Source organism: Lepidochelys kempii, chromosome 10 (genome assembly GCF_965140285.1).
Source record: "Lepidochelys kempii isolate rLepKem1 chromosome 10, rLepKem1.hap1, whole genome shotgun sequence".
In the NCBI taxonomy this organism is placed as follows: Eukaryota; Metazoa; Chordata; order Testudines; family Cheloniidae; genus Lepidochelys; species Lepidochelys kempii.
This window is the reverse complement of record NC_136389.1, coordinates 49,936,203-49,960,719: the sequence shown is the minus strand read 5'-3', so window position 1 is coordinate 49,960,719 and position 24,517 is coordinate 49,936,203. Positions and strand designations below refer to the sequence as shown.

At 39.3% G+C, this 24,517-nt stretch overlaps 1 protein-coding gene across 1 annotated transcript; it reads left to right on the top strand.

Annotated features, from left to right (window-relative positions):
- Nucleotides 1-3,651: 3,651 nt before the first annotated feature.
- RCN2 (reticulocalbin 2) lies at nt 3,652-21,725 on the top strand. Its single transcript, XM_073303506.2, has 7 exons — nt 3,652-4,002; nt 4,346-4,451; nt 6,666-6,862; nt 13,274-13,387; nt 15,483-15,579; nt 17,058-17,200; nt 20,576-21,725. The coding sequence occupies exons 1-7, from the start codon at nt 3,865-3,867 to the stop codon at nt 20,726-20,728; spliced, it is 948 nt and encodes a 315-aa protein (XP_073159607.2). The 5' UTR covers nt 3,652-3,864; the 3' UTR covers nt 20,729-21,725.
- The last annotated feature ends 2,792 nt before the right edge of the window (nt 21,726-24,517 follow it).

The following is a 24,517-nucleotide window of genomic DNA, read 5'->3' as shown; positions in this document are numbered from 1 at the left end:
TTGTATTAATTCATGCATAATAATAATAAGGTTTATTATCACTAGGTACAATGTAGTTGTCTCAGTGTCACACAGGACCAGTGTGGTAGTGTGGGGACACAAAAGAGTGACAATAAAATACTGTTTTAAATGCACTCTCCATGGCCACATGTGTCCTCCACATTGCCACAACTGACAACAGCCATGTCTGTATGCTTCCAGTCTGCCATGCCTGAGCACAGCCGTGTCTATTTGCCTTTCCTATTGCAATGCCTGAGCATGGCCATGTCTGTCCACTCCCTCATTGCCATGCCTGAGCACACCCATGACCTACATCTGTATGCTCTCTCTGCCCTTGCCCTCAACTGTCATGTCTGCATTACCTGTGTCATGTGTACTCCTTGTACACAGTAGGTTGCAAGGCTGCCTGCTACTAGCAGGTCAGGCTTCTGTACTGGATTTGGACTGACTACAGAACTTCCATCAGGGAGATACTAAGAGACGTATTCTCTTTCAGACACTTTAATGCACTGCCAGGTACAGCTGCTACCAGCTCAAGTAAGCTATGTCACACACAATCCCACCTTGTGGTTCAACTTTATAATATGGTTTTAGCATTCCATCATGCCACTCAGCCATGCCTTCTTACAGCCACATCTGTTCATTGCCCCCTTACACACCTTTGCACAGCCATGCTACCATGTCTCCAGCACAGTGATGTCTGTGCGTTCCTCCCCGCCACACCTGAGCATAGTTATGTCTTTACACTACACCATTGTCATGCCTGACATGCCACATCCGCATGCTTCCTTCTGCCATGCCTCAGTGCAGTCATAGCTGTGTGTTATCTCTACTGCCACACCTGGGTGTGGCCACACATGTGCGCTGTCCCCAATACCCTACAACTGAAAACAACCATGTTTCTGTGTTCTTCCTCATCCCCTCTGCCACACCCCAAAATGGCTGTGTTTTGTATGCTGCCACATCTCAGTTCCTCTGCCTCTGTACACTCCTCCCTAGTATCTTGCCTGAGCATGTGATACCAAATACTACCATTCTGATTTGATATATAGTACCAGTAACTGATATCAAATCAGAATGGTGGTAGTGTATAACCAGTTCATCCAGGTGTAAATGGCTATACTAAGTGTAAAGCAGTGGAAAATCACGTCTGTAGTGTCTTAAATTTCAAAAACACTCTTGAATCCTTCGTAATGAAGGGTGTTATAAATCATTTAGAACGACACTCAGAATGCAATGTAAATGATACTCAGTAAATTATCACTATCTTGAAATCCATATACTTCATATTTGAACAGTATAAGACTATACTCTTTATAATTATCACAGAATTGTTGCTCAGTTTACATTATTCTGACAGTGAAATAATACAAAATGATATGCATAATAGAAAATAACAGAAAATCAAGGTACATTAATTGTTAGCTGAAAAGCAGCAAAATTAAAATTTAGAAATGTCAACGTTCTAGTAAAAAAAAACAGATAGGACAGACAATGTTACCTGTTTGAGATTATTGTTAAGCATTCCATTGGCTTCGTTGCTGGGAATCTGCTGTCATGCTAACAATTAAATAGAAACAGATTCAGGTTTGCAAAGCACTCAGAGAACAAAAGAAACTAGAGGTTAAGCACAGTTATTAGAAAGCGAGGCAAAAAAAAATCCAACACAGTCAAAAATCTGTTTGGAACACAACTTCCTAAAAAGAATTTCTTTGCAATTAAAAGAGCAGCTCCAAATAATGAAACCATAGGGTGGGGAAAATATATCATTATTGTAGTCCTAACTGATGGCATTGATGAAGAAAGCGGTAAAATCAAAGATTATTCAGATCAGAAATCTTACCTGCAGTGAACTGGAAGGTTCTGATATGAATATTAAAATGATTATCAGGCAAACTAAGCAGTAAAAATTTAGAGACCTTTATGAAGGACTGGTCCCTTGTAGATCCTAATCTGAGGGCACAGGTGTTTGATCAGAAAATTCCACTAATACAGAGGGCAAGAACTTTTTTTTCCCTGTGGTACCATTTCTAATTCTAAAATGACCAAGATTATGGAAGAGTCTTGACCCCAGCAGAATGACTCTAAATGTTATTGTAGAACTAATTAAGAATGTTGAGAAACACTTTGACACAAGCAAATTTTCAAGAGAATATAATCTCCTATGTTTTCCCTCTTGGGAAGTGTTATTCATGAACTGTACTTTTTTGCCTAATATATATACATATAACATGTTTGTGTTCTGTTTGTTTTATTACCCTTGTAATCATATTTCCTCCTTTTCCTATCTTTGGTCATCTCAATGCATGACCACATTGCAAATAAGCTTGCATGTAACACATCTGCACTGAATTAATGTTATCTGGGAAATCTGTTATAATAGTTGTGGACCATGAAATGTATGTGGTGCACCTGACAGCTCTTAAAACATGCTGCAAAGATGCTTTGGTTTGTTGCTGTTGGGTGTTAGCAGCGGGTACAGCTCAATTAGTCTGAACACAGTTTTGCCAAAAGTGCAAAGACAAATTATGGTCAGCGCCAGTACAGAAACTGACCAAGTTTTAATTTATTTTCTGAAACAGTGATGAACAGTTACAGGACTTATCCTTTTCTTTGAACCATAGAATTGTAAGGCTGGAAGGAACCTTAAGAGGCTGGTCTAAGTAAACCTTCTGGGGTTCTCACAATAAAATTTTTGGTGGCCTCAAAGTGCGGCCACCAACTCTTGCTGGTGGCCATTATGACAAATTTTCTTAAAATACTTAATTAACTTTAGGGAAAACAAATAAATATGCACATCTATATGTCCAAATCATTATAAGTTATTTATATAGGGTTTTATTGCAGACTCAATAATAAAAATGACATACAGTTCTCTATTCTTTACTGGACCTAAACAGAATAGAAACACAAATAAGGTGCTTTGTACATCCTTGTATTTTGTTGTTGTTGTTGCTTTCGGTTGCCTTTTTTTTTTTTAAAGACTTGCTAGCTAGTAAGCCTGCTGCTGCGAAAATTGATATTTGTACGTTTGTTAATATCACTCTTCATAGCAGACTTACTAGCTAGCTGGGAGGTTGTGAAAAATTATATTAACAACCATACAAATATCAATTTTCACAGCAGACTTACTCAGCCCTGGCAAGCCAGGGCACAAATTAAGCCCTGGATAGGCAGGTGGGTAGGGAGACAGAGGGTGCCAAGGGCGATGGGCAAGATGACTGGGGAGGGAGGGCCAGGGGCAATGCAGGGGGGATGGGGGACGGTGAGCCCAGGGTCCAAAGTCGTTTTATTTTTTCCTTTTTAAATGGTATAGTAAATTAAAGAGCTCTGGTGGGAAGGAGGATGTTGAATGGCAACGACATGGGCCTAACCCAGGAGAGCCAGGACTCTTGGGTTCAATTCCAGGCTGAGTGTGGGCTAGTGGTTAGACCAGGGGACTGGGCATCAGGACTCCTGGGTCCTCTCTTCGCAGCTCAGCATGGGAGTAGGGGCTTGTGGTTAGAGAGCTGTGACTCGGCAAGTCTGTTCCTCGCTGCACTCCACGGACTCCCTCAGCGTAGGTGGGGGAGGCGGAACCCAAGTCGCTCTGAACCAGGCGGGGCCTGGGGTCGCTGGGCACCGCTATAGCCCGGCTCCGTTCACAGCCCCTCTCTCCCTGCCGAGGCTGCTCGCAGCCGGTGCGGGGCGCTGTGTCCGGCTCTGCAGCCGCGTCTTCGTAGAGCGAGCGAGCGAGCGAACGAGCCGCCAGCCGGGTGGCCCCCACCAGCCTTCTGGTCCCAGCCTGTCGAGCCAGCCAGCCAGGGCGGACGGCAGCAGCGCCGCCGCCAGCTCTGCTCCTCCTTCGGCGGAGACGCGGGCGCGATGCGGCCCCCGCCGCTGCTGTGGCTGGGCCTGGTGCTCGGGGTGCTGCGCGCGGCGTGCGGGGGACCCAGCGACCAGCACTACGTGGACGGCGACCACCGGGCCGACTACGACCGGGAGGCGCTGCTCGGAGGCCAGGTGAGCGGCCCGGGAGCCCCCTCAGACCCGCACTGGGGAGCGCGGAGCCCTTCTTGGAGCCCAGTCCGCAGCCAGCGGGCGCCGGGCGATGAGTCCCAGAGCTGCAGCAGCCCGTCTCCTGGGGCGGGAGGCTCTGAACGCTACTGAAAGATGACACCCATCCCGTTGAGAGCTCTCCCCCCCCCTCTTTTTTTTTTAAATTAGTGCTGGTTGTTGTGTGATTTATTTTTTTGTCGGGGGGAGAGATTTTAATCTGCCCCCTCTGTTCAGAAGTGGCAGGGCTGTAACAGACTTTTGTGTGTTAGTTCTGTTGTTGTTTTTTTTTCTCTCTCTCCTTCCAAAGGACGGAGCAGAGGAATACGCTAAACTCAGTCCCGAAGAACAGCAAAAGAGACTGAAGGCCATCATAAAGAAAATTGACTTGGACTCCGATGGATTCCTTACTGATGGTAGGGGCTGCACACAGATTTTGTGTCACTGGAAAAAACTCATGTACACAGTGGGTAGGGGTGAGAAAATAGTGCAGTGTGATACTTAAAAATCTTGAGTTGCAAACCTAGTAGCGTAGCTGTGTCTTTCTTTGTCTGCAGACACTGTTGTGTGTCTCTGTTGCTGCTCATAGCTTTGTGAAGCTATTGCAGAGAGATAGTAGTAACAAGTGAGTGGTCAAATTCACTGCTACTCTCCTGTGGCTAAGTGTTAAAGTTGACATGTTGATTTCACTCTGCTATTCTGGAAAGCTATAGGAAGCAGGAAAGGCAAGCAGTGGAGCTGTTAACAGGAGAGGAAGACTCAAAATGTGGAGATGGAGGGACAGGTAGCAGAGATACAATCAAAAAGTTCTGGTGTGAGAGAGTCTCACTTTCAGTTGCCAGAAGGGGGCAGCTGCATGTATATCTAACAAATACTGGCTAGAGTGTGATATGAAAGAGGGTGTCTTCACTGTTGGGATTCTCCCCACTTCTTTTCTATCTGCCCCCATTGGTAAGGTCCGTTCTTTAGTTACCAGGTGTCTAAACTTGGCAGTCCCTACAACATGTCTCCCTTGAGCCTGTGCAGTATTCTTGTAAGGAGAGTGATCACTTTACATAAGCTATTACCAGCAGGAGAGTGAGGTGGGGGGAGAGAAAACCTTTTGTCGTGATAAACACCCATTTTTTCATGATTTGTGTGTATAAAAACAAACATCTTCTGTATTTTCCACAGTATGCATCCAATGAAGTGAGCTGTAGCTCACGAAAGCTTATGCTCCAATTCATTGGTTAGTCTCTAAGGAGCCACAGGTACTCCTTTGGGATTGCAAAGTAACTGTCTTGTATGTATCCAGAATCCTATCTGATTCTTTCAGTGCAAAAATAAGATGTTTCTGCTTTTTTACTCTTGTTACTCCTTCTTAGTAAACACAGCTAAGAGAGAGAGAGTTAGAATCAATTCCTTCTTAAGTTTCTTCTATAGCAGCAGTTCTCAACAAGGGTCCCTGGGGTCCGCCAAGCAGGGCTGGCATTAGACTCACTGAGGCCGAGGGCGCCACACAGGGCTGATGCCTGGGACCCTGAGCCCTGTCATCCAGGGCTGAAGCCAAAGGCTGAGCAACTTAACTTCACAGGGCCCCCCCGTAAGTTGTATTAGTTTTGTATTGCTAAAAGGAATAAAGTAACACAAACTTATTTTAGTGTAAGAGACTGCTGTGAAACGGTGGGAGTGCAGATCATCTGAATAAAAAGGTGCCATTTCAGACTACATTTGTCACTTTTCAGAATTGCACTAGAATTTAATGGCTTTGACTAGAGATTCTTTTTCTAATAATAGGAAGGGTGTGAGTGCATAAATGTGCATGCATGCGTTTTGGGGTTTTTAATTTATTGAAAATATGATCTTGGGAAATATTCATTTTAATTGGGTGGTTAAGACATCTAAGTATAAGAGGGAGAACTTGCCAATTGGCTACATCTTGGTGTGGGGTTTTTGTTAATTGCTATATTTCCTTGAAAAACAAAGCTTAATGTCTACTCCAAAATTTATAAGGCCTAGTTGGGGCTCATTTTAAGTGGAAATCCTTTGGTAGTATTTTCTTTTGGATAATTAACTTTAGGGGTTATTGATGGATTTATATAGCTGTATGTATTGTACTCATTTATAATTTGTGCTTGTCACACTTTTCAGAATGCAAAAATCTGGTATATTGAATACTTTTTAAAATGGTTGAATTTTGTTTTGCAGAAAGTTGTCTTTACACAGTATGCCTTTTGTACCCACAGATTTTGGTTAAACTATACTGTTCCTCATGTATTTTCTAGCCCTGTAAACAATTTGAAATAGGCATCATGATGGTAATCAGTTTCATGCTACTAATAGTATTAATGGAGAAAGTACTGCTACATGGGAATAACATAGGATTTTAGCACTGGTTGGTTCTCTCTCTTGGCTGGCATGAAAAACAGGAATATCCTATAGAAAGTGGATTTCTGTGGCACAACTGAAGCCCTGTTTACGTGATTGCATGTAATTATTTTAACAAGTAAAATTTTCCACTGTTTGAATGTGAAGAGACCTTGTTAATGCTGTTTAGGAATGTAGAAAATGCAACATTTACTGTAATTGCTTTTTCAATTAAAAAAAAGGTTAAAATAAAGATTTCATTGCATTATGTGGCATTTCCACAGATGAGCTAAGTTCATGGATCCAGCAGTCTTTTAAGCATTATGTTACGCAAGAGGCTAAACAACAGTTTGGTGAATATGATAAAGATGGTGATGGATTAGTATCTTGGGAGGAGTACAACATTCAAATGTATGATCGTCTAATTGACTTCGATGAGAATACTCTCCTGGAAGATCAAGAAGAAGAATCATTTAGACAGGTAAGATACTCCAGCACCAGCTTTCACAAAGCAGAGGCAAATGGCAGCGGTGTTGGATTATTTAGTCATTTTATTCTGTTGCATCGTTAAACACAGTCAGAGCTGGTAAACAGACTGAACATTTTCTGCTGCCTGGACTAGCTGAATAGTGAAAAGGTAATAAAATATTGACATTCCTGCCAACAAAATGAATGACACAACAAGCCACATTTGAGAATTGAGTAGGGTACTAATATATTGGTAATGGAATCCTAGAAGCCACACTTCAGTTGATGCCTCACTTGGCAATGTAAGGTGGAAATATACTGGATCAGACCAGTGACCCATCTAATCGCTATCCTGTCTTTGATGGTAGCCAGTACCAGCTGCTTCAGAGGAAGGTACAAGATACCTGTAGAAGCAACTATGGAATAACCTGCTCATAGGAAAAGTTTCTTCCTAGCCCCCGTTAATTAGAGTTTAGGGCATAAGCCAAAGAATGAGTTCATACCCTTTCCTGATGTTATGAGAATACTATTCACTTCAGTGTATCTACTGGCCCAGTGAGCTAAAGGGGAAAAAATACAAAATATTGTCAAAGGGAACCTTGTCTAGGGCCCAGATATTATGGTGATGGGTGCTATAAAAATGAATAATCCAGTTGATAAAATCATAGGTGTGTGTGTGTGCATGCTACATTATGTCTCCCCTTTGCTTTGCTATTTCTATAGAAATTTGTCAAAGTTGCTGACCGTGTCCTGAAGCAAGTTCTATAACAAGGCACTTACTTCTGTTCTAACTAATAAAATGACTAAATCTGTTGCATTGTTAATTTATTCGGCAGAGAATTGCTCATTATTGCTCCAGTCCAGTAAAGTACTTAAGCAGATGCTTAAGTGCTTTCCTGAATCGGGCCTATGCCACCTATTGCTTTGGTGCATTCTGATAGAGAGTGTAGATCTGTTGTACCCTTCAGCCATATCACCATAAATCTGCTAAACTCCTGTAAACAATGTTGGGACTCTGTAGTACAGAAAGGCTGCTGACACTGTTGACTGCAAAGTGTTAATTAGACTTGCTTCCAGCAAGGTTAGATAGCATGGTGTTAAAAAGTGGCAACAGCCAAAGCCCTGTCTACACTACAGTTCTCATTGTGGCTGGGAAATCTGAAAAATTCCCTAGTGTGGACAATCCTTTAGATTACAAGACCTTTCCGGGCCACAGCTTTATCCATTTCTCCCAACATCTGCTCTTCCAAGTCTAAACTGTAAGTCTCCCCTCCCTCATTTCCCACATTTGGTGGGACCTTCATGGATTCCCTCTCCCTTTTAAATACAACTCAAAATCTTTCTACAAGCAATACACTTTTAACTGGTCCCCCAAAGTTTTGACCACTGTTTCATTTCTGTACAATACTAATTATGTACTATACCCATCTGTTCTTTATTTGTATTGTAGTAACACTCAGAGGTCAACCAAGAATGTGGCCCCATTGTGCTAGGCTCTGTGCAACCAGAATAACAGACAAATGGTTTGGGAAAGAGAGGTAACATGGGAACAGAGTGATGGTTTGCAAATGTCATGTTATCCTTAATATGTTTTTCTTTTTGGAGGGGGCTTGGTGTGATGTGAGGGTGGCTTTTTGTTTTTTCCCCCTTCAAGTAGAGCTTTTTGTTAAGAGGTGATCAGCTAAATGGAAAGACAAAGGCAGGGGGAGGGGGGACATTGAAAGGCAGTAGGGAAGAGTGAAGAGGGAGGTGGACGTGGAAGATTGGGACAGGGGAGCAGGAGGTGTTAGAGCAAACGGCCAATAAGCATAAGAGAGGGAGTGTCCAAAGTCAGAAGGTAGTCTAATGATTAGTGCCTGACATCATGCTGCAGCTGCCTTTGTATTTGTTGTCCTCTGAGGGCATGGCTACACTTGCAGATGTAGAGCGCTTTGAGTTAAGCCAGCCTTTGTAGAGCGCAGTAGGGAAATCGCTGCAATATGTCCACACTGACAGCTACAAGCGCACTGGCATGGCCACATTAGCAGCTCTTGCAATGGCCACAGAGAGCAGTGCATTGTGGTAGCTATCCCAGCGTGCAAGTGGCTGCAACATGCTTTTCAAATGGGGGTGGGGTGTGACAGCGAGCGTGTTGTGTGTATGTGGGAGGAGAGAGTGGGTTTTGGGGGGGGCTGAGAGCATGTCAGCATGCTATCTTGTAAGCTCAGACAGCAGCAGATTCTCCCCCCCCCCCCCAAGTATTCCATAGTAATGGTTGCTTTGTCTCGGAGCCGATAAGCAGCCAGCTGTCAGAAAGGGAGCTTTCAAATGGCATATTTGCATTCCTGCAGTGATTCCAAAACAATGAGAAGAGTGGCCACTTGACTTAAAGGGATTATGGGACATTTCCGGAGGCTGATCAGAGTGCAGTAATGCAATGCTTCGTTCACACTGACACCCAGGCGTTTCAGCCAAGGCGCAACAAACGTTAATCTTCTTGCTGAGGTGGAGCACCAGGAGCACTCTAGCTGTGGAGTCAGAGCGCTCTACGTGCCTTGCCAGTGTGGACGGGTAGTGAGCTAGAGCACCCAGGGCTGCTTTAATGCGGTCTAACTCGCAAGAGTAGCCAGGCTCTGAGTCTTGGGCTGGCTCCACTCAGGAGTTTCTCTCTTCCCCAAATCCCCATGCCTCAGGGTGCTTGATGCTCCAGAAGGGGTGATTCTGGTTCCGGGCTGTGTTAGCAAGGAAAGAATTAGCCCTATCCTGGACTCAGCTCCCCCCTTCCCATCTGCAAGGTGTTGCTTTACTTGCTGCAGCTGTTTCTCTTAAGTTTAATTTACTGATGTTTCCATTGTCCTAACTGCTATGCATTGTGAAATAAGTAGAAGATTGACACTTTCCTACAGTTTAGTTCTTATATCATACCTTCATGAAAAATCTGATTCCTGATTTTACTGTCCGCTGGACCACCTGAAGCTATGGTCTTGTCATATCTCGTAAACTGGGTTGGGCTAGTTGGATAAGACATTTCCACAGATAACCCTAGGCATTTGAAGGCCTTGTCTTTGGATGAGAGAGAGGCTCCCATCGCTTGAGGTAATTAAATATCCTGTGGTAGCATTTGTGAGGTTGTTAGCCCTGGGTGTTGTAATAAATTCCAGTTCTGATATTTTGTTTTACCTAAATTCCCTCAGACTTGTTCCTTACTCCTTTTCCTAACCAGTATATTATTTCCAGCACTAATGAACTTGCTCAGTATCTACTTCAGAGACGGTTGAATTTAGGTAACTGGTAAATTGTAAATTTATATGATTATATTCATACTAGACTCCTCTGTCTAACCACATAATCCATTACATAGTGTTCCGTATATTCTCAAATTTGTGTGGAGTAGATTTTTAAATTGTGATAATTTGTACCTATGTATTAGATTCAGTGAATAATTTTAATTTTGAATTAATTCTGCACTTTAGATTATTTTCTCCATGACAAGATGTCTTTCCTCAAACACCTAATGATAAGTTATCAGTGCTATCTACTTGCCTAAATTCTTTATATCTGAAATACTGTTTTGGCTGGTTTGTTTTTTAAGGTGGGGGGAAAACCCCCAATTTTTTATGTCCGTTTTCTCCAGATAGTCCATTACCTCTGGCATTCAAAAGGTATTTGTTCAGCATTCTGAAACTTAGTCAGCAACTTGATCATGTTATTTCTGTAGTACCTAACACTCTAGCTGGTCAGACCTAGGCTTGGCAGTATTAGATTTTTAACCAATAGATGTTGGTAAAAGTCGATTTTTTTTTTCCAGCTGACAATTAAATTGACAAAAAGCAAACCCCAGTCAACAGTAACAGTCTGCAAATCATAACTTTCCAATGATACCTCACATGACTTATCTTGCATAAAATATATAATTATGCTATAATTATATCCTAGTAATATCACTATGAAGAATATGGGGTGCAGTATCAGAGACCCGCCCCCAGCAAGGACTGTCAGGAAGAGAAAGAGGACAAGCCCCTAGCTGTAGGGGAAGCCACGCTGCTGCTGAATGGCTCTGTCCACATGCAGCAGGGGACTTGTCCTCTTCGTAGCCCAAGCCACAGGTCTCTGCTCTTCTTCAGCAAGACCTTAACGTGCCCTGCACTTTGCACCTGCAGAGATTGGGATCAGCATTGTCCCATTCCTTCCCCACCCCACCCCTCAATTTCCAGTAATTGCAAAAATGAAAATCTTTATCTGTATAAAAAAATCTTAAAAACAAAAATCAGTATTGTTGAAATTAGAAAAAATTATTCAAGTTCTGTCAAGCCTAGTGATATCACATGTGCAAGTATGAGATTTGCTTTTAATTAATAACTTCTCTGAAGTATTTCCTTCATGTACCAATAGCAGAGGAGAGAGTGAAAAAGATATATTAAGAATCACTCATAGGAAAGTCTCAGCTTCCATTCAAGTTGCTTATTTATAAACACATACAACAAAATTGTTTGTTCCCAAAACAGCAGTATATGAGTGTGTAAGTTCATCTTGGGATTTTTGGTTGAAAGGAGGTGTCAGAGCCACTATTTTTTAATTTAAAAATCATGAGTGCATGGGGTGCTGACAGAAGCCAGCCAAGTCCAAAGTGGATCTTCTTGGACCATGACTCTTACACACTGAGGAAGTGAACAAACTCAGAATAACTTTGCAAGTCACTTAACCACATAGCTACACTGCATTCTAAATAAATTAAGAAGAATTCTATCAAATGGAACTGTCAACCAGATTATAGACCATTAGTGTCAGATATAACAGCGCATATATATATAATACTGTATGACACTTTGAGGGAGATAAAGCTTTATCATTCCCCACACTAATATTTTGTTTGTATCTTGGTTTCCCACTAGTTCACCCCCCCCACACACACTTTTCCCATGCAACTGAAATATGTCAATGTAATTGTTTTAAATGTTTACTGTGATTTGAGCAGTTGTCCTATTTCTCCACTCAGAATTTTATTTTGTTATGGAGTTATTTTTGTTTAATAGCTAATTCTAAAGAAAGTAAAATATCAATCTAGTAAAGGGTGGCAGTCTTGTTTTCCACTCCTCAAAATAGATTTTCTAAGTGTACTGTCTCATGTAATCAGTACTCGGAGTTGTTTTAATATTTAACCCATAGCTAAGATCAACATTTCATTGGTTAAAATAACTATATGTTGCAGAAATAATTATATAGGATTTTAAATCTTCTGTACTATCTTCTTTTCTTACTTTGCTATGAATGTCATGCCTTGTTGCTCTAGGTTAGCCTAACTTCATTTAGAGATGTGCCAGCAAATGAGGGATATAAGTGAGGAATTAATTTCTCTTCCTCTTTAGTAAGCATGATTATATTTAATGTATTTGTGACCTCTCATAGCTTGCTGATGTAGGCTTACTTATCCCTATATACTGTGACTATTAATCTGAAATGGATAAAAAATAATTAATTGCACCTGTTTAATAACCCCTTTCATCCTGGGATCAAAAAACACTTTACAAGCATTGATTAACCCTCAAACACACTTGAGTGGATCAGTTATAGACACACTGGGCTTTTCCTTATTATACTTTCCTCTCCAAAAAAAACAAACACAAACCGGAATTGGCTTATGAGACTGTTCACTATTAAATGCAAAAACAAACCAACCACAAAGTCAGGAAATATGAAAGGTTCTCATACTAACCCACTTGCACATACTGCATAATAAAATTATTTTTTTTAAAGTGTACACTAATCACACAACAGATTGGAGAATTCACTCTTCCATTAGAACTATGTGCAGAAGCACTATGCCTGATTCTTCCTTGCATTAAAGAATCCATATACCCCTCTGACAGATAAGTTCTTTACACTTATACCTTCTTTAAGGCTCCTTTACATTGCCAGAGAAGTGTGAAGGGGCCTTGGTGTAAATGAGAATCAGGTGCATAGGGTGAAAAGTTTTAAAGGGAAAGTTCTGACATTGTAATGGTTACCATAATTATTGTACTACCCTCGGTAGTTTGGGGCTCAATTTATGCAGCTAGCCATGATCTGGATTAGTGCTTGTGGTTGCATTGGTGAATTTTGGAGGAGTAATGTGTGTGAAGAATACACCTGCTGCTTGGTCTGGTCACGCTGCCTCTCTTTCATTTGAGGCCTGGGCCAGGAACCTGTTTTAAAAGTCTTCCCTTGGAATCTAAAAGTGGCAGGTTTCCATATGCACACTTCTTGTATAAATTACCTTAACGAAGAGCACTCCTCTTCTACCTCTGCATGAGCTATGTTAGTGTAGACATAACAGGTTCTGTTATACCCATATGTGAAACAAAGTAATACAGTGTTTTCTAGCTGTAAACCAGTTACTGTGGATGTCCGTTGTTCTGCTTCATTAAGTGATCTAATCAGGTCTATTTTCTGAAATCTTCTTTTTAAGCTTCATTTAAAGGACAAGAAGCGGTTTGAAAAAGCCAATAGAGATGAAGTTCCTGGTCTGAATCTGAATGAATTTATTGCTTTTGAGCATCCTGAAGAAGCTGAGTATATGATGGTAAGACTTTGGGAAAACATTTGTTCTAAAGGTTAATGTGAATCGAGGCTGCACCTTTTAATGGTTGTCTTTAGCCCAACGAACCTTGGAAAACTTGCTTCTGAACAACTACTATTCCTTTCTCTTGAAGAACATACATATATGATGTGCAAATATCTTAGTCCTTAGTCTTGGGGTTCAGGAGTCTACCCAGTAGAGTAGTGGAGATGCTTTAAATTGTCATACAAGACTTGGGTTTAGATGATTCTCCCCTTAGGTTGGGAATAGTGCTGTAGAGTGTTCTGTTTATGATGGGGGAGTCAGGTCTAACTTGGAAAAGAGTCCCCATCAGAAAGATGTAGATCATCTTAAGAAGAAGCCTTTGGCATGGGAAAGGATTAAGTGAAGGGAATACTCAGCCCTCTAAAAGGGATGCAGAAAGTCACTTTTCTGACTACAGATAAACCTTCAGGTTTGATGCTAGCTGAGATGAGAGGGCATAAATTACTGTGTTGTTTTTTAAAATGAGTCTGCATGCAAATGTAGCAAAAACTGTTTCAGCTTGCATTGTTATATGCACCAGCCAGGCTGGGAAAAATTGTTCGATCACTTGTCAAAAGATATGCTCAGTCCAATTCACACAAAGAGTCTTAAAATTAAGCCCTACTTATTTATGCACTGTATATATTTATTGTGGAGTTTAGTCATTTGCATTTGTTCATCAATTTTATGATCATCATCACTAACACTAGCAGACTGTAGGTGAACATAGCATCTTCGTCCGTACTAGTATCAACTTCTCTGGAAAGTCCTAAGAGTTCTAAATGTAGATGAGCAAGTAGTACGTTAATTTCATTCACTTGAATTGACTAGGTTTGGATGACTGGCCTGAGTGAGAATGTGAGATTTCCTAGCCTGGTAAAACAGTTTTCAATTAGAAGTGAATTCTTAGTTTCAAGATGAAGGATGCATTTCAGCTGCTTGTGTATGTTTGATGCTTTTGTTTAAAAAGTTACTTACATTCTTTAAGTTAATTTTGATCTACTTTTAAAGAGATCTTGTCAAGTTGAATTCTTATCAGTTTCAAAGAGTTTAAAAGTTTCAGCTACCACACTAGCTCCTGTATTTCCATGCTAACTTTTGTGGTTTCACAATCATATTTTCCTATTTTAAAAAAATATTTTCCTTTCTCTTAGTGCTGTATGAAAGATTCATACAAACAGTAAAACTGGCTATGCACACATAACAGTGAAACACTTTCTTTTGAGAGGATTTTGAATAAAATGAAAAAAAATCCTAATCTTTTAGTTATAGTAATTTTAAGTAGTTATAAAGATAGATGAAACATTTTCACTCACAAGTATGATTTTTAAATGGGTACATCTTTATGATCTGAGGTCTATAATTTTTTTAAATCTAAATATGCTGGGGATTTTGTTTTGGTACTTTCTTGCCAAGAAATTGAAAAGAAATAGCTTCTTTCCTCTATAGAACCTGTAATATTTAGTTCTTTGCTGCTGCAGAGCCAGCCACCAGAGGGAGCACAAAGCAAACCTGGCATCAGTTTGTGTGACATGACTGGTGATATTGGTGAACAAACAAGGCGTGGTAAAACTAGACAAGCAGGCACATTGGCTTTAACTCCATTGAAAAATATAGTGTCAAAGGCAGATCATTTTTAAAAAGTTTCGCTAATAATTTTACTGTCAGAAGGTATTTTACCAAATTGGAAGCAATAGAGAAAAGTGATCCATTTTGTTCAAATAGGTGGCAGTGCCCCTTTTAAATTTATATTTCATATTCATATTTATTGTCTTGAATTCAATTCCAGGATTCCAAATCCAAGCATCCCTTTCGGATTTGATTTCAGTAAAATGTGACTGCATTAAAAGTCAAATGAATATGCAGTGTGGACTTAATTCCCTCCAGGACTGGACTTGTGACTGTTTAATTGTTGCACTATTCTACATGGAAAGAGAAATTTGTTTGAAACCAATAAGTGTTTAGAATATGGGATGCATTCTTTTAGTCCTATAGAACGATATATTGCTGGTTTTCTTAATGTTAAGTTTTTACCAACTAATGTTTCTGTCACATATACATATGCGCACAAAAGGAATTTGTCATTCAGGAGGCTTTAGAAGAACATGATAAAAATGGTGATGGACTTGTGAGCCTGGAAGAGTTCCTTGGTGACTACAGAAGAGATCCAAGTAAGTAAAATACGGGGGTGGGGGCGTAATGAACAGAGGCTTCTTTGTGCCTTCTAAGGCACGGTGGCTGTTTTGGTTTTTAAACTCCTAACCAAAGAACATTCCCCAGGCTCCTGGGTGCAGAGGAAGAGGCTTATGCCATTTAGGTGCACAGGGGCTAGTGAATCCAGTCAGTCAGCTAGGAATCCTTCTCTCCCCTCCCATCCCTTGCTACTCCCCTTTCCCAAGCCCCTGAGGAAAGAGGAGGGGTGTGCTTGGAATCCTTAAAGGGGCTTCCTTTCCTTGTAGTCTGAGACAAAGCCTCTCCACCTCTAAAGTTATAGGGTGAGGGAGGCATTTTTGATGCTTTCACGCTACAACAGGGAGGAGAAAAACACTTTAAAAAAACAAACAAAAAACGTGGTTATAAAACCACAGATTCTCAGGGGTGACTCCGAAGCAGCTATTAGTACCAGGAACTTTTTTTTTTTTTAATGGCTAGTTTTCAAGCAAACCTTAAACTCTGCCAGATGATTGATATAAAGTAGGTAGGCAACCCGTTGATCATTTCATAATTATAGCCTGCCCCACCTGAAGAGTCCATTTCTGCAGCATCCAGTTATGATGCAAGTTTGACTTCAACAGCAGGGGCCGCTGAGCTCAAACAAGAGTCTGTTTGCATACAGACATCCTTTTTAATGAGGAAAAAGGAAAGAGACCTCACCCATGCCTTATATACAGTGGAAACATCTGTTTCTGAATTGATTATTTTTTCAGTCTTCTGTATGATGTCAGCTTCTTTTGATGAGGTTTCATAAGGTGTCAGCTAATGGTTCACTATAAAATTTGTTACCAGGAAAAAATTGTCTAACAAATGGTTACTCTTTAAAATACATTTTATTGAAGAGGCAGAGAAATGTGTAAAGTAATTGCCAAATACACAAATCTATTTCAGAAATGCTTAATCTATTTCAGTTAGATTAAGCAGTGTTACAATTGTAAGTAAAACACTTTTGTTTCAAAGTGTGATGATTGAGTTGATTGTATCCTTCATTACATTTCTCGACTTTAATTTTAAGGTTGCAACCTTAAAGTTCCATTACTGTAAGCTTTGTTTTTAATTCTGTTTACATCTACAGACGCTCCCCAGGTTACGCAAGACCTGACATACGCAAATTCACACTTACGGAAAAAGTTCCATAAGCCAGAAGTACGAGTTCTGAGTCTCGGAAATTTTTGCGTATCGTATGGGTATACATTTCCGAGTTCTGCAAAATTCAAGTTACGCAAGGCTTTCCTGAACAGAATGATTGCGTAACTCGGGGAGTGTCTGTATAGGAAATTGTTTTGTTGATTTAATTCAATGACAACGATCTGTAATGCTTGCTGTAGTGACATTGCTTAATCTTAAACCTAGTCAATTTTTGCGATAGAAAAGAGGTGAAAACAATCTCAAAGATATTGAATGGTCTTAAGTTTAAAAAATACTTTTTATTTAGCTGCAAATGAAGATCCAGAATGGATACTTGTCGAGAAGGATCGATTTGTGAATGATTATGACAAGGATAATGATGGAAAACTCAACCCTCAAGAACTGCTGACTTGGGTAGTACCTAATAATCAGGGTATTGCACAAGAGGAGGTATGAGGTTTGAGTTCATGGCTTTTGTTTAGACTTAATGAAACTTCTTGAAAATATTGTGCTATTGTGTAAAATGACCAAATATATGCTGCGTTAATTTAGTCTGTTGTACAAAAAAAAGTATATTTTACATCTTAGTAACCAAAGAGCATCTAATAATGCTTTTCATAAAGTTCTTATAAAATTATGACTTTCACCTTAACAAAGAATGACGATTGTTACAAAAATGTTGCATAGTGCAGCAGTTGGAATTCCTATGGACTATATGAATGCTGGTCAGAATATAAAATTAATACAGTGGCATTTCTCAAAGGTAAATAGTCGGTCTGAATTGATGGAAGATACAGTATTTTTAGCAAAACCATGATAAATTTTTCCAAAGTACTAGATGGATAACATGAATCAATTAAACATTAATACAGAAGCCATAACATGCATTCTTCTGATAGAACTTGTTACCCTTTATCTAGCTGAATAAGTTGCTACCATTTGTGTCTTGGGTAATAGAAACCTAAGTACATAAAACCAAAACAGAACCTAAGTATACCATAATCCAAGTTTAAAATAATAAATCAGTTGAATTAGGTGTAATGTGCTATAAGGAGTTTAAATGGATTTTTCGTCTAGCCGTTTTTCCTTCCTCTGATTTTTTTCCTGTAGACAATTGAAGCACTTAATGTCCCAAAACCAAATTGTTTGTTTTGGAAAACGGTCCTCACTCTCCCTTTTCTCCCCAATAACTTTATATTGATTATTCAACTGTTCCTTCTTTTGACTGCATCAGATCATTTGACATTTCAGATTGGAGGGAAGAACGTGTTTTTCCCCCTTCATATTTAGATCCTCTTTTGTTCTTGCCTCCGAGACAGACAGCATGTTCTGTGTCAGAAAGTGTAGCACCTCCTCTGTGTTGGAAAGCATGGTTACTGAAGCCACCTCTTAACATCTTTGTTGTATTGTCACCAGAAAAAAAACTTGGCCAGGAGCCCAGTATTCGCTCTCAATGTGTTGGGCCTTTTTTGAGGTTAAGTTGCAAAAAGATTGAAATAACATTTCTTCAAAGATAAAAGTCCAATCAATCTTTGTCAGCAGGAACCCCAATATCCTGATATTTCTTGCCCAAATCTGATTTTTTTCAGGCTGCTCCATTCTTTCTTCAAGGATCATATTATTCTTGCTGAATAACTGGCTTTGTGTCTCTTTCTGTGTAGTTTCTTTAAATCCTGGGTGGTCTTGTAACTTTTCAGTAATTCTTTGCTTATCCAGTTGATTATTATTATTATTTTTTTTTAAAGCTGACAGCTTAATTTTGAAAGATTTCAGTACATTGTTTGTACCATGGTACCTGTCTTCTTTTCCAGTACCAAGGGCTCAATCTAGAGCCTTCAGGCTAGAGAGACGGTGACACTGAATGAGTCATTGGATGCAGTTTGAAAGTTGTTTTGCAGTTGCAGCTTGATATTTGCAAGTGACTTCTTGTTGCTTGACCACTAGATTACCAAAATCCCACACATTCATTCCCCTTAGACTAACAGTTCAATCTTTTGCTTTAGTAGAATGCTACTCTTGGTCCCTGCATTGTCATTAATTTTTTAAAATATTTTTGGCTGACTTTACTATTTCTCTTTCTCAAATCCTTTGTGATTATGTATTTAAGCTAGTAGCTACATAACCCCAAAAAACAGTTTGTCGGTTGAGACAAACCAATAAAACCAGGGATAGTATGCCTTTCTCCTTAATTTACCAATGTGTGTAGATATTGTAAGATCTGCAGCTTGAAAACCATCTAATATTCTTAAACCTTTGCTCCAGTACCTACCCATCAAGAATAGATACTACATTTCCAAGAAGTGACAGGAGGAGAGAAGACTGCTGTGCTAGGTTATAAATTTTTGTCTTGGAGACACATAATGTAACTTGTTTTGCTTTTAAACAGAACTCAGTTGTCTTGAGTGAGACCTGCTTAAAACCCATAGCAAGCTATGCCTCTTCAACTTTTTTTATCTTACTGCTGAACTTACTGAACTTACTTGCTTTTGTACTGTTCAAATGAATGAGGTTTAGGATTGTGAACTATCTGCAAACTATCTACTGTACTTTCTGAGCACATGGTTGTTTGGTTTTTGTTTTGTTTTTCTTTAACCTGGCTATCTCAGACATTTCTGAAAATCAAGATTTTTGCTTTGGCCTTGTGGTGTGGAGGGTGGGGGTGGGGAGAGTGACATTATCCAAGGTTGAAGCTCTTGTGTGTACACATCACTTGGACAGATACAGCTTTATGAACTGTTATTTCCCCACTTCCAAGACTGAAGGTAAAAGTATTTTCTTTTAGAAGGCAAGTGTTCCATGTCTTTAATGGGAAAGCTGCTGTGTAATGGTCGAATCTCTTCATATATTTTGAAATTCAAAGTTTTTTTTTTTTAAACTGATTATAAATATATAAAGAATATTCAGCTGCAGCTCTGTACCTCAGATATTTTAAACTAGCCATCTTCAAATACTGGAGAAATATTTGACTCAGATTTTTAACTTTCTTATCCAAACCATAAACTAGGTCAGAATTAAAGAAGAAAATATGCAAGTGTGACCAGCAAATTAGGGATGTCCAGAGCTGAAAACAGGAGTATCTACAGCTTGACCTAAAGAGCCAGGCTCTGTAGCTGAGAGTTGTAACAGCTGTGCATCTTGTGTGGATCAGGCACAGAGGTGGACATTTGACATATGCTGACCAGTGGATTATATACTTCCTCTGCAAGTTCATTACAAGCATCACAGGAGTTCAAATCCTGGATGATGCCCCACTTATGTGATGGTGGCCATTTTAATCAGCACACTGGGGACCTCCAGAGGTAAAAGTAAAATTGCCGATAGACTGAGCTGAAGCACTGTGTTTGGGAGATGAAACAGACTTGTTCTCTGGATCTGGCAAAAAGGTGAATGTGTAACACACATTGACCAGGGGAATAAACAAGAAACTTGCTCTTCCAGTAAGACTCTTCATTGTCTTTTGCTGCTTGTGGAGATTTGTTTTAATACTATCTTCTTCTGCTTGATCCTGTTTGATATTGCTAAATTGCTGTAGAATTGAGTGAGGCTAGACATTCAGCATTATCACTTTGCTACAAGACGGAAGAAGAACTGTGAAAAACAAACCCGTATTCTAAATGTGCAGTTTCAACTATTGAGGGGGAAGTGACAGTGCCTTAAACATACAAAGGGAATTGATCTTTGGTTCAAAGGTGACAGACATTTTGTGTTACAACAGTCCCTTTTAAAATAATGGTAGGAATTGGAGAAATCAGTGCTAAAAGCATATTCATAAATGAAAGCGTCAGCTTACTGGACAAAACACATTGTGTTCCATTTATTTTAAAGGCTCTTCATCTGATTGAAGAAATGGATTTGAATGATGATAAAAAGCTCTCTGCAGCAGAGATTCTTGAGAACCAGGATTTGTTCCTTACAAGTGAAGCAACAGATTATGGCAGGCAGCTCCATGATGAACGTTTCTACCATCAAGAACTTTAGTTTACTCATTTGTGATCTTGCTGCCTCTGGAGTTTTTCTTTAGGGTACTCAAATTTATAAGCTGCATTGTAAGTTTTACTTTGTGTGATTATAATATACTAGTGTTTGTGTAAGTGTTTTGCATTCTAAATTTAATTACTTAAGTACTTTTGCAAGTTTTCATAGACCTTTTCAGCCTTCAGAACTAGTCTGAAATATTTAGTATTACTCAAATTGCAGCATTAGCATTTTTGGCATCTGAAAAAGTAAAAACATTCTCAAATAATCTATATGATTAGTATTGTATTGTGAAATGAGTTGTACTACCATACTTGAAGAGTCTGATTCTGAAAAAAGGCAGAATGTGTGAGATAAGCAAAAATTACTAATCATTTATTTAGGTAGTTAACGTTTTTCAGAAATTGCGGGGGGAGGGCAGAAGGAGCAATGTTTAGATTCACTATTAAAGATGTTTTATTTAATACCCTTGGAGGAACATTCAAAAGGATTAATACCTCAATTGTTCAAGAGGTTTCTGCTTATTTTTAAATGATTTCTATACCAGGTTAATTGTATGAGATAAAACCTTATATTTTTGCATCTGTACAGATAGTAATTATTTTTAATGTATAATTCTACATCATTAGAGGTACATGTAGTAGTTCAGTGTCAGAACCCTCTTTGTCAGATTAAAACAGTTAAATGCTCCATCTTTCTATATTTCTTTTCTAAATTTATTCCTAATCTCTGATCACCTAAAGCAACTACTGTAGTATATTTATTAAGGGATAATAAGAGGTGCCCCATCTAATGAGACATTAACATTTATCCATTTACAGTATTGCCAATGAAAACTGTGGTATTCCTATATCTGTTGTATATCAACTGATGCACTGTTCCTTTTTTTCTGTGCCAGTTAAGAAAAATATGATATAGTTAACATAATAGGAGAAATAAGGGGTTATCTTCAACATAGTGGAATTCCACCCATGAAATAAAGTAGCATCCTCAGCCATTATATACTGAATATGTCATTTGAACTTGACAGAAGATTCAAGAAGAGCCATGCATTTGAGATTTTTCTGAACAAAACCTGGAATTATGGAATGGGATAATGTTTTTTTATAAAAATGGAATGTTGGGCTAAAATAAACTGGAAAGAAAGCACTGATTCTGCAATCATATCACTAATATTTTTAGAGTAATAATCTAATACCTTATTTTGGTGGGGGTGAAATAGCCCATAAATAGTATTAGAATGTGAGCACCCTTCACTTTCGGTGGTAATCTGAAACTGAGGCTGAAGGCTAAGTACCAAAAATGTTAAAACGCCTTTTAAATCTGAGTGGTGGAAAAAATTTAATTATTACAAAATTTTAAAGGAAAAAATTTATTTGCTAAATACATTATATAAAAAAAACTCCCTTATTTTCATGCTCTATGTCAGCGGGTCTCAAACTTTAGCAAGCCAAGGATCCCCATTTTGATTTAAATTTTGTCACAGACCCCCGCAAGCTGGTTTCTAATTTTCCCCAAGGATGCTTAAACCCTGCTCAGCACCAGGCCTTGCCCCCAAGGCCCCACCGCTTTCCACCCCTCCTCTTCTCTGCCTCTTTCCTCCCCTGAGTGCACCTCATCCCTGCTCCTCCCCCACCCTCCCAGTGCCTCCTGCATGCCGCTGAACAGCTCTTCCACAGCATGCAGGAGGCACTGTGAAGGAAGGGGAGGGATTGATCAGCGGGGCCGGCGGCCCCAGACATGACTTGCTGACCCCAGTTTGAGAACTGCTGCTCTCTGTGTTAAAGGAAATTATATATAAACTACAAAAAAAATTCAACCATCCTCATACACACCGTTTCTTTTTCTTGGAAATATCATGAACTCTGTCTGCTGACTTTTTAGTTATACCTTTTAACTTCTATTTAAATAGTTTGAGTAGCAGAGTGTTTTTTTTAATTGGTATTCAGAAAAAAAAATTCACTTGATAATCACTCAGTTCTCTCTGCTAAACCTACATGCCCACATGAAAATGTTCATGATGAAATTTATATTTTGGAACACAGCATAGTGTGGCCTATTCCATTGATGTAACAGATCTGAGTTAATTTATGCAGCACATATACTTTTCAGAACATTAATTTGATGCAGCAACCTGTAACAGCTCAAAACCATCATTTTTTGCACAAAGATTGATGCAATAGACAGCCACTATAGTTTAATTTAAGAGCTACATGCAGTTGTTAACTGCATATTGAAAATCCCCAAGTTTTATTTGGGAGCAGGAATAAAATCGAGTAAAGATGATTTCCAAGAGAAGTACTTGTTTGGTTTTTGGCTCTTCAACAGCTGACTGTTCTACATCATAAACTAGAGTCAGCAACAGAACAAAATCAGCTATTTGGGTAATAGCAAAACTAAGCACCGTAAACTGCTGAAAGAGATATTTAATTTTTTCTATGAATATTTATTAAAGCCCTCTTACAAACATACTATTGTTGCTTGTGTTGTACTTTCCTAGTGTTTTTCTTTCCTCACAGTCCTCCTCCTCTTTATTCTTGAGTAAAAGCATGCATTGTTTTGTTTTAAGTTTGCTTGTTAATAGCATTAATGATTTTCAGAACAATCCATGCCAAAACAATCAGGTGGTTTTAGCATGTGGTCCCTTGATTTGCTAACTCTATTAGCAAAGCAAATGTAAAAGGGCTTTTTAATATAGTGTTGATGACACATTTAACAAAAAATACTTACAATTCTCAGGACATTCCCCACCAAAATAGTAATTTAGTTTTTTGAGTTGGAGACTGTATCTAATATATGAGAGTGTACTTTTTAAAGACGACTTCTTTTAATTGTTAGCCTAAAGTTTTAGCTTCAGTCAATTTGTTTGAAATTTTTTTTGGAAAACTTATCTCTGGCAGCTTTCAACCAGGTGTCTGTCCACTTTTACAGCTTAGGGGAAGTCTACGCTACAAAATTCCATTGACCTAGCACTGTCTATAGGGGGTTAGATCAACATAGCTAAATTTCTATGGGGTGTGGATTTCTCACACCCCTGAGAGACATAGGTATTCCAATGTAAGTTCCCAGTGTAAACTAGCCCATAGTGTAGACACATTCTAAGTCAACGGATGGGATTTTTCCATCAGTGTAGGTAATCAATCTCCCCAAAACACAGTAACTAGGACAGAAGACTCCTTCAGTTGACCTAGTTGTGTCTACGCTGGGCATTAGGTTGACCTAAATATGGTGCTCAGGGCATGATATTTTTTTTTTAATCTAATTTTTAAAGTGTAGACCAGGCCTCGTTCAGAATTAAGGTGGCCTTAATTTGGTTTAGCTTAATCTTCACTTACAAAGTGAATTAAACTAACATGAATTAAGGCCCCTTAATTTTGAATGAGAGTGTCCATGTAGGGGTTTAATGCAGTTTAACTAATCCACTTTCAATTCACCCCTTGAGTTAATGCAGATTAACTTTTCTGAGTGTTGCCGGCTAGACAAGGCCTGTGCCTACATCTCCCAGGAGTCATGCTGCACTGTACAGAGATCATTCCCTGGACAAACCTGCACGTGAGGGACCTGCAGAAAGTCCAGCTCCAGTGCCTAAATGACTTGCTAAAATGTGATGAACAGGAAAAAATTCCTCGGCTTGTTCTGAAATCCGTCCATTGACTCAAAGATCTGTGCAACTCCTCTCAGCATGCAGGACCTCTGAATGAACACAATATTTAGAAATGTACCAGGTGAGGAGTAATGTAATATGACAGCAACTGAAACATTCATTTTATGGAGCTAAGGTTTGTGAAATCT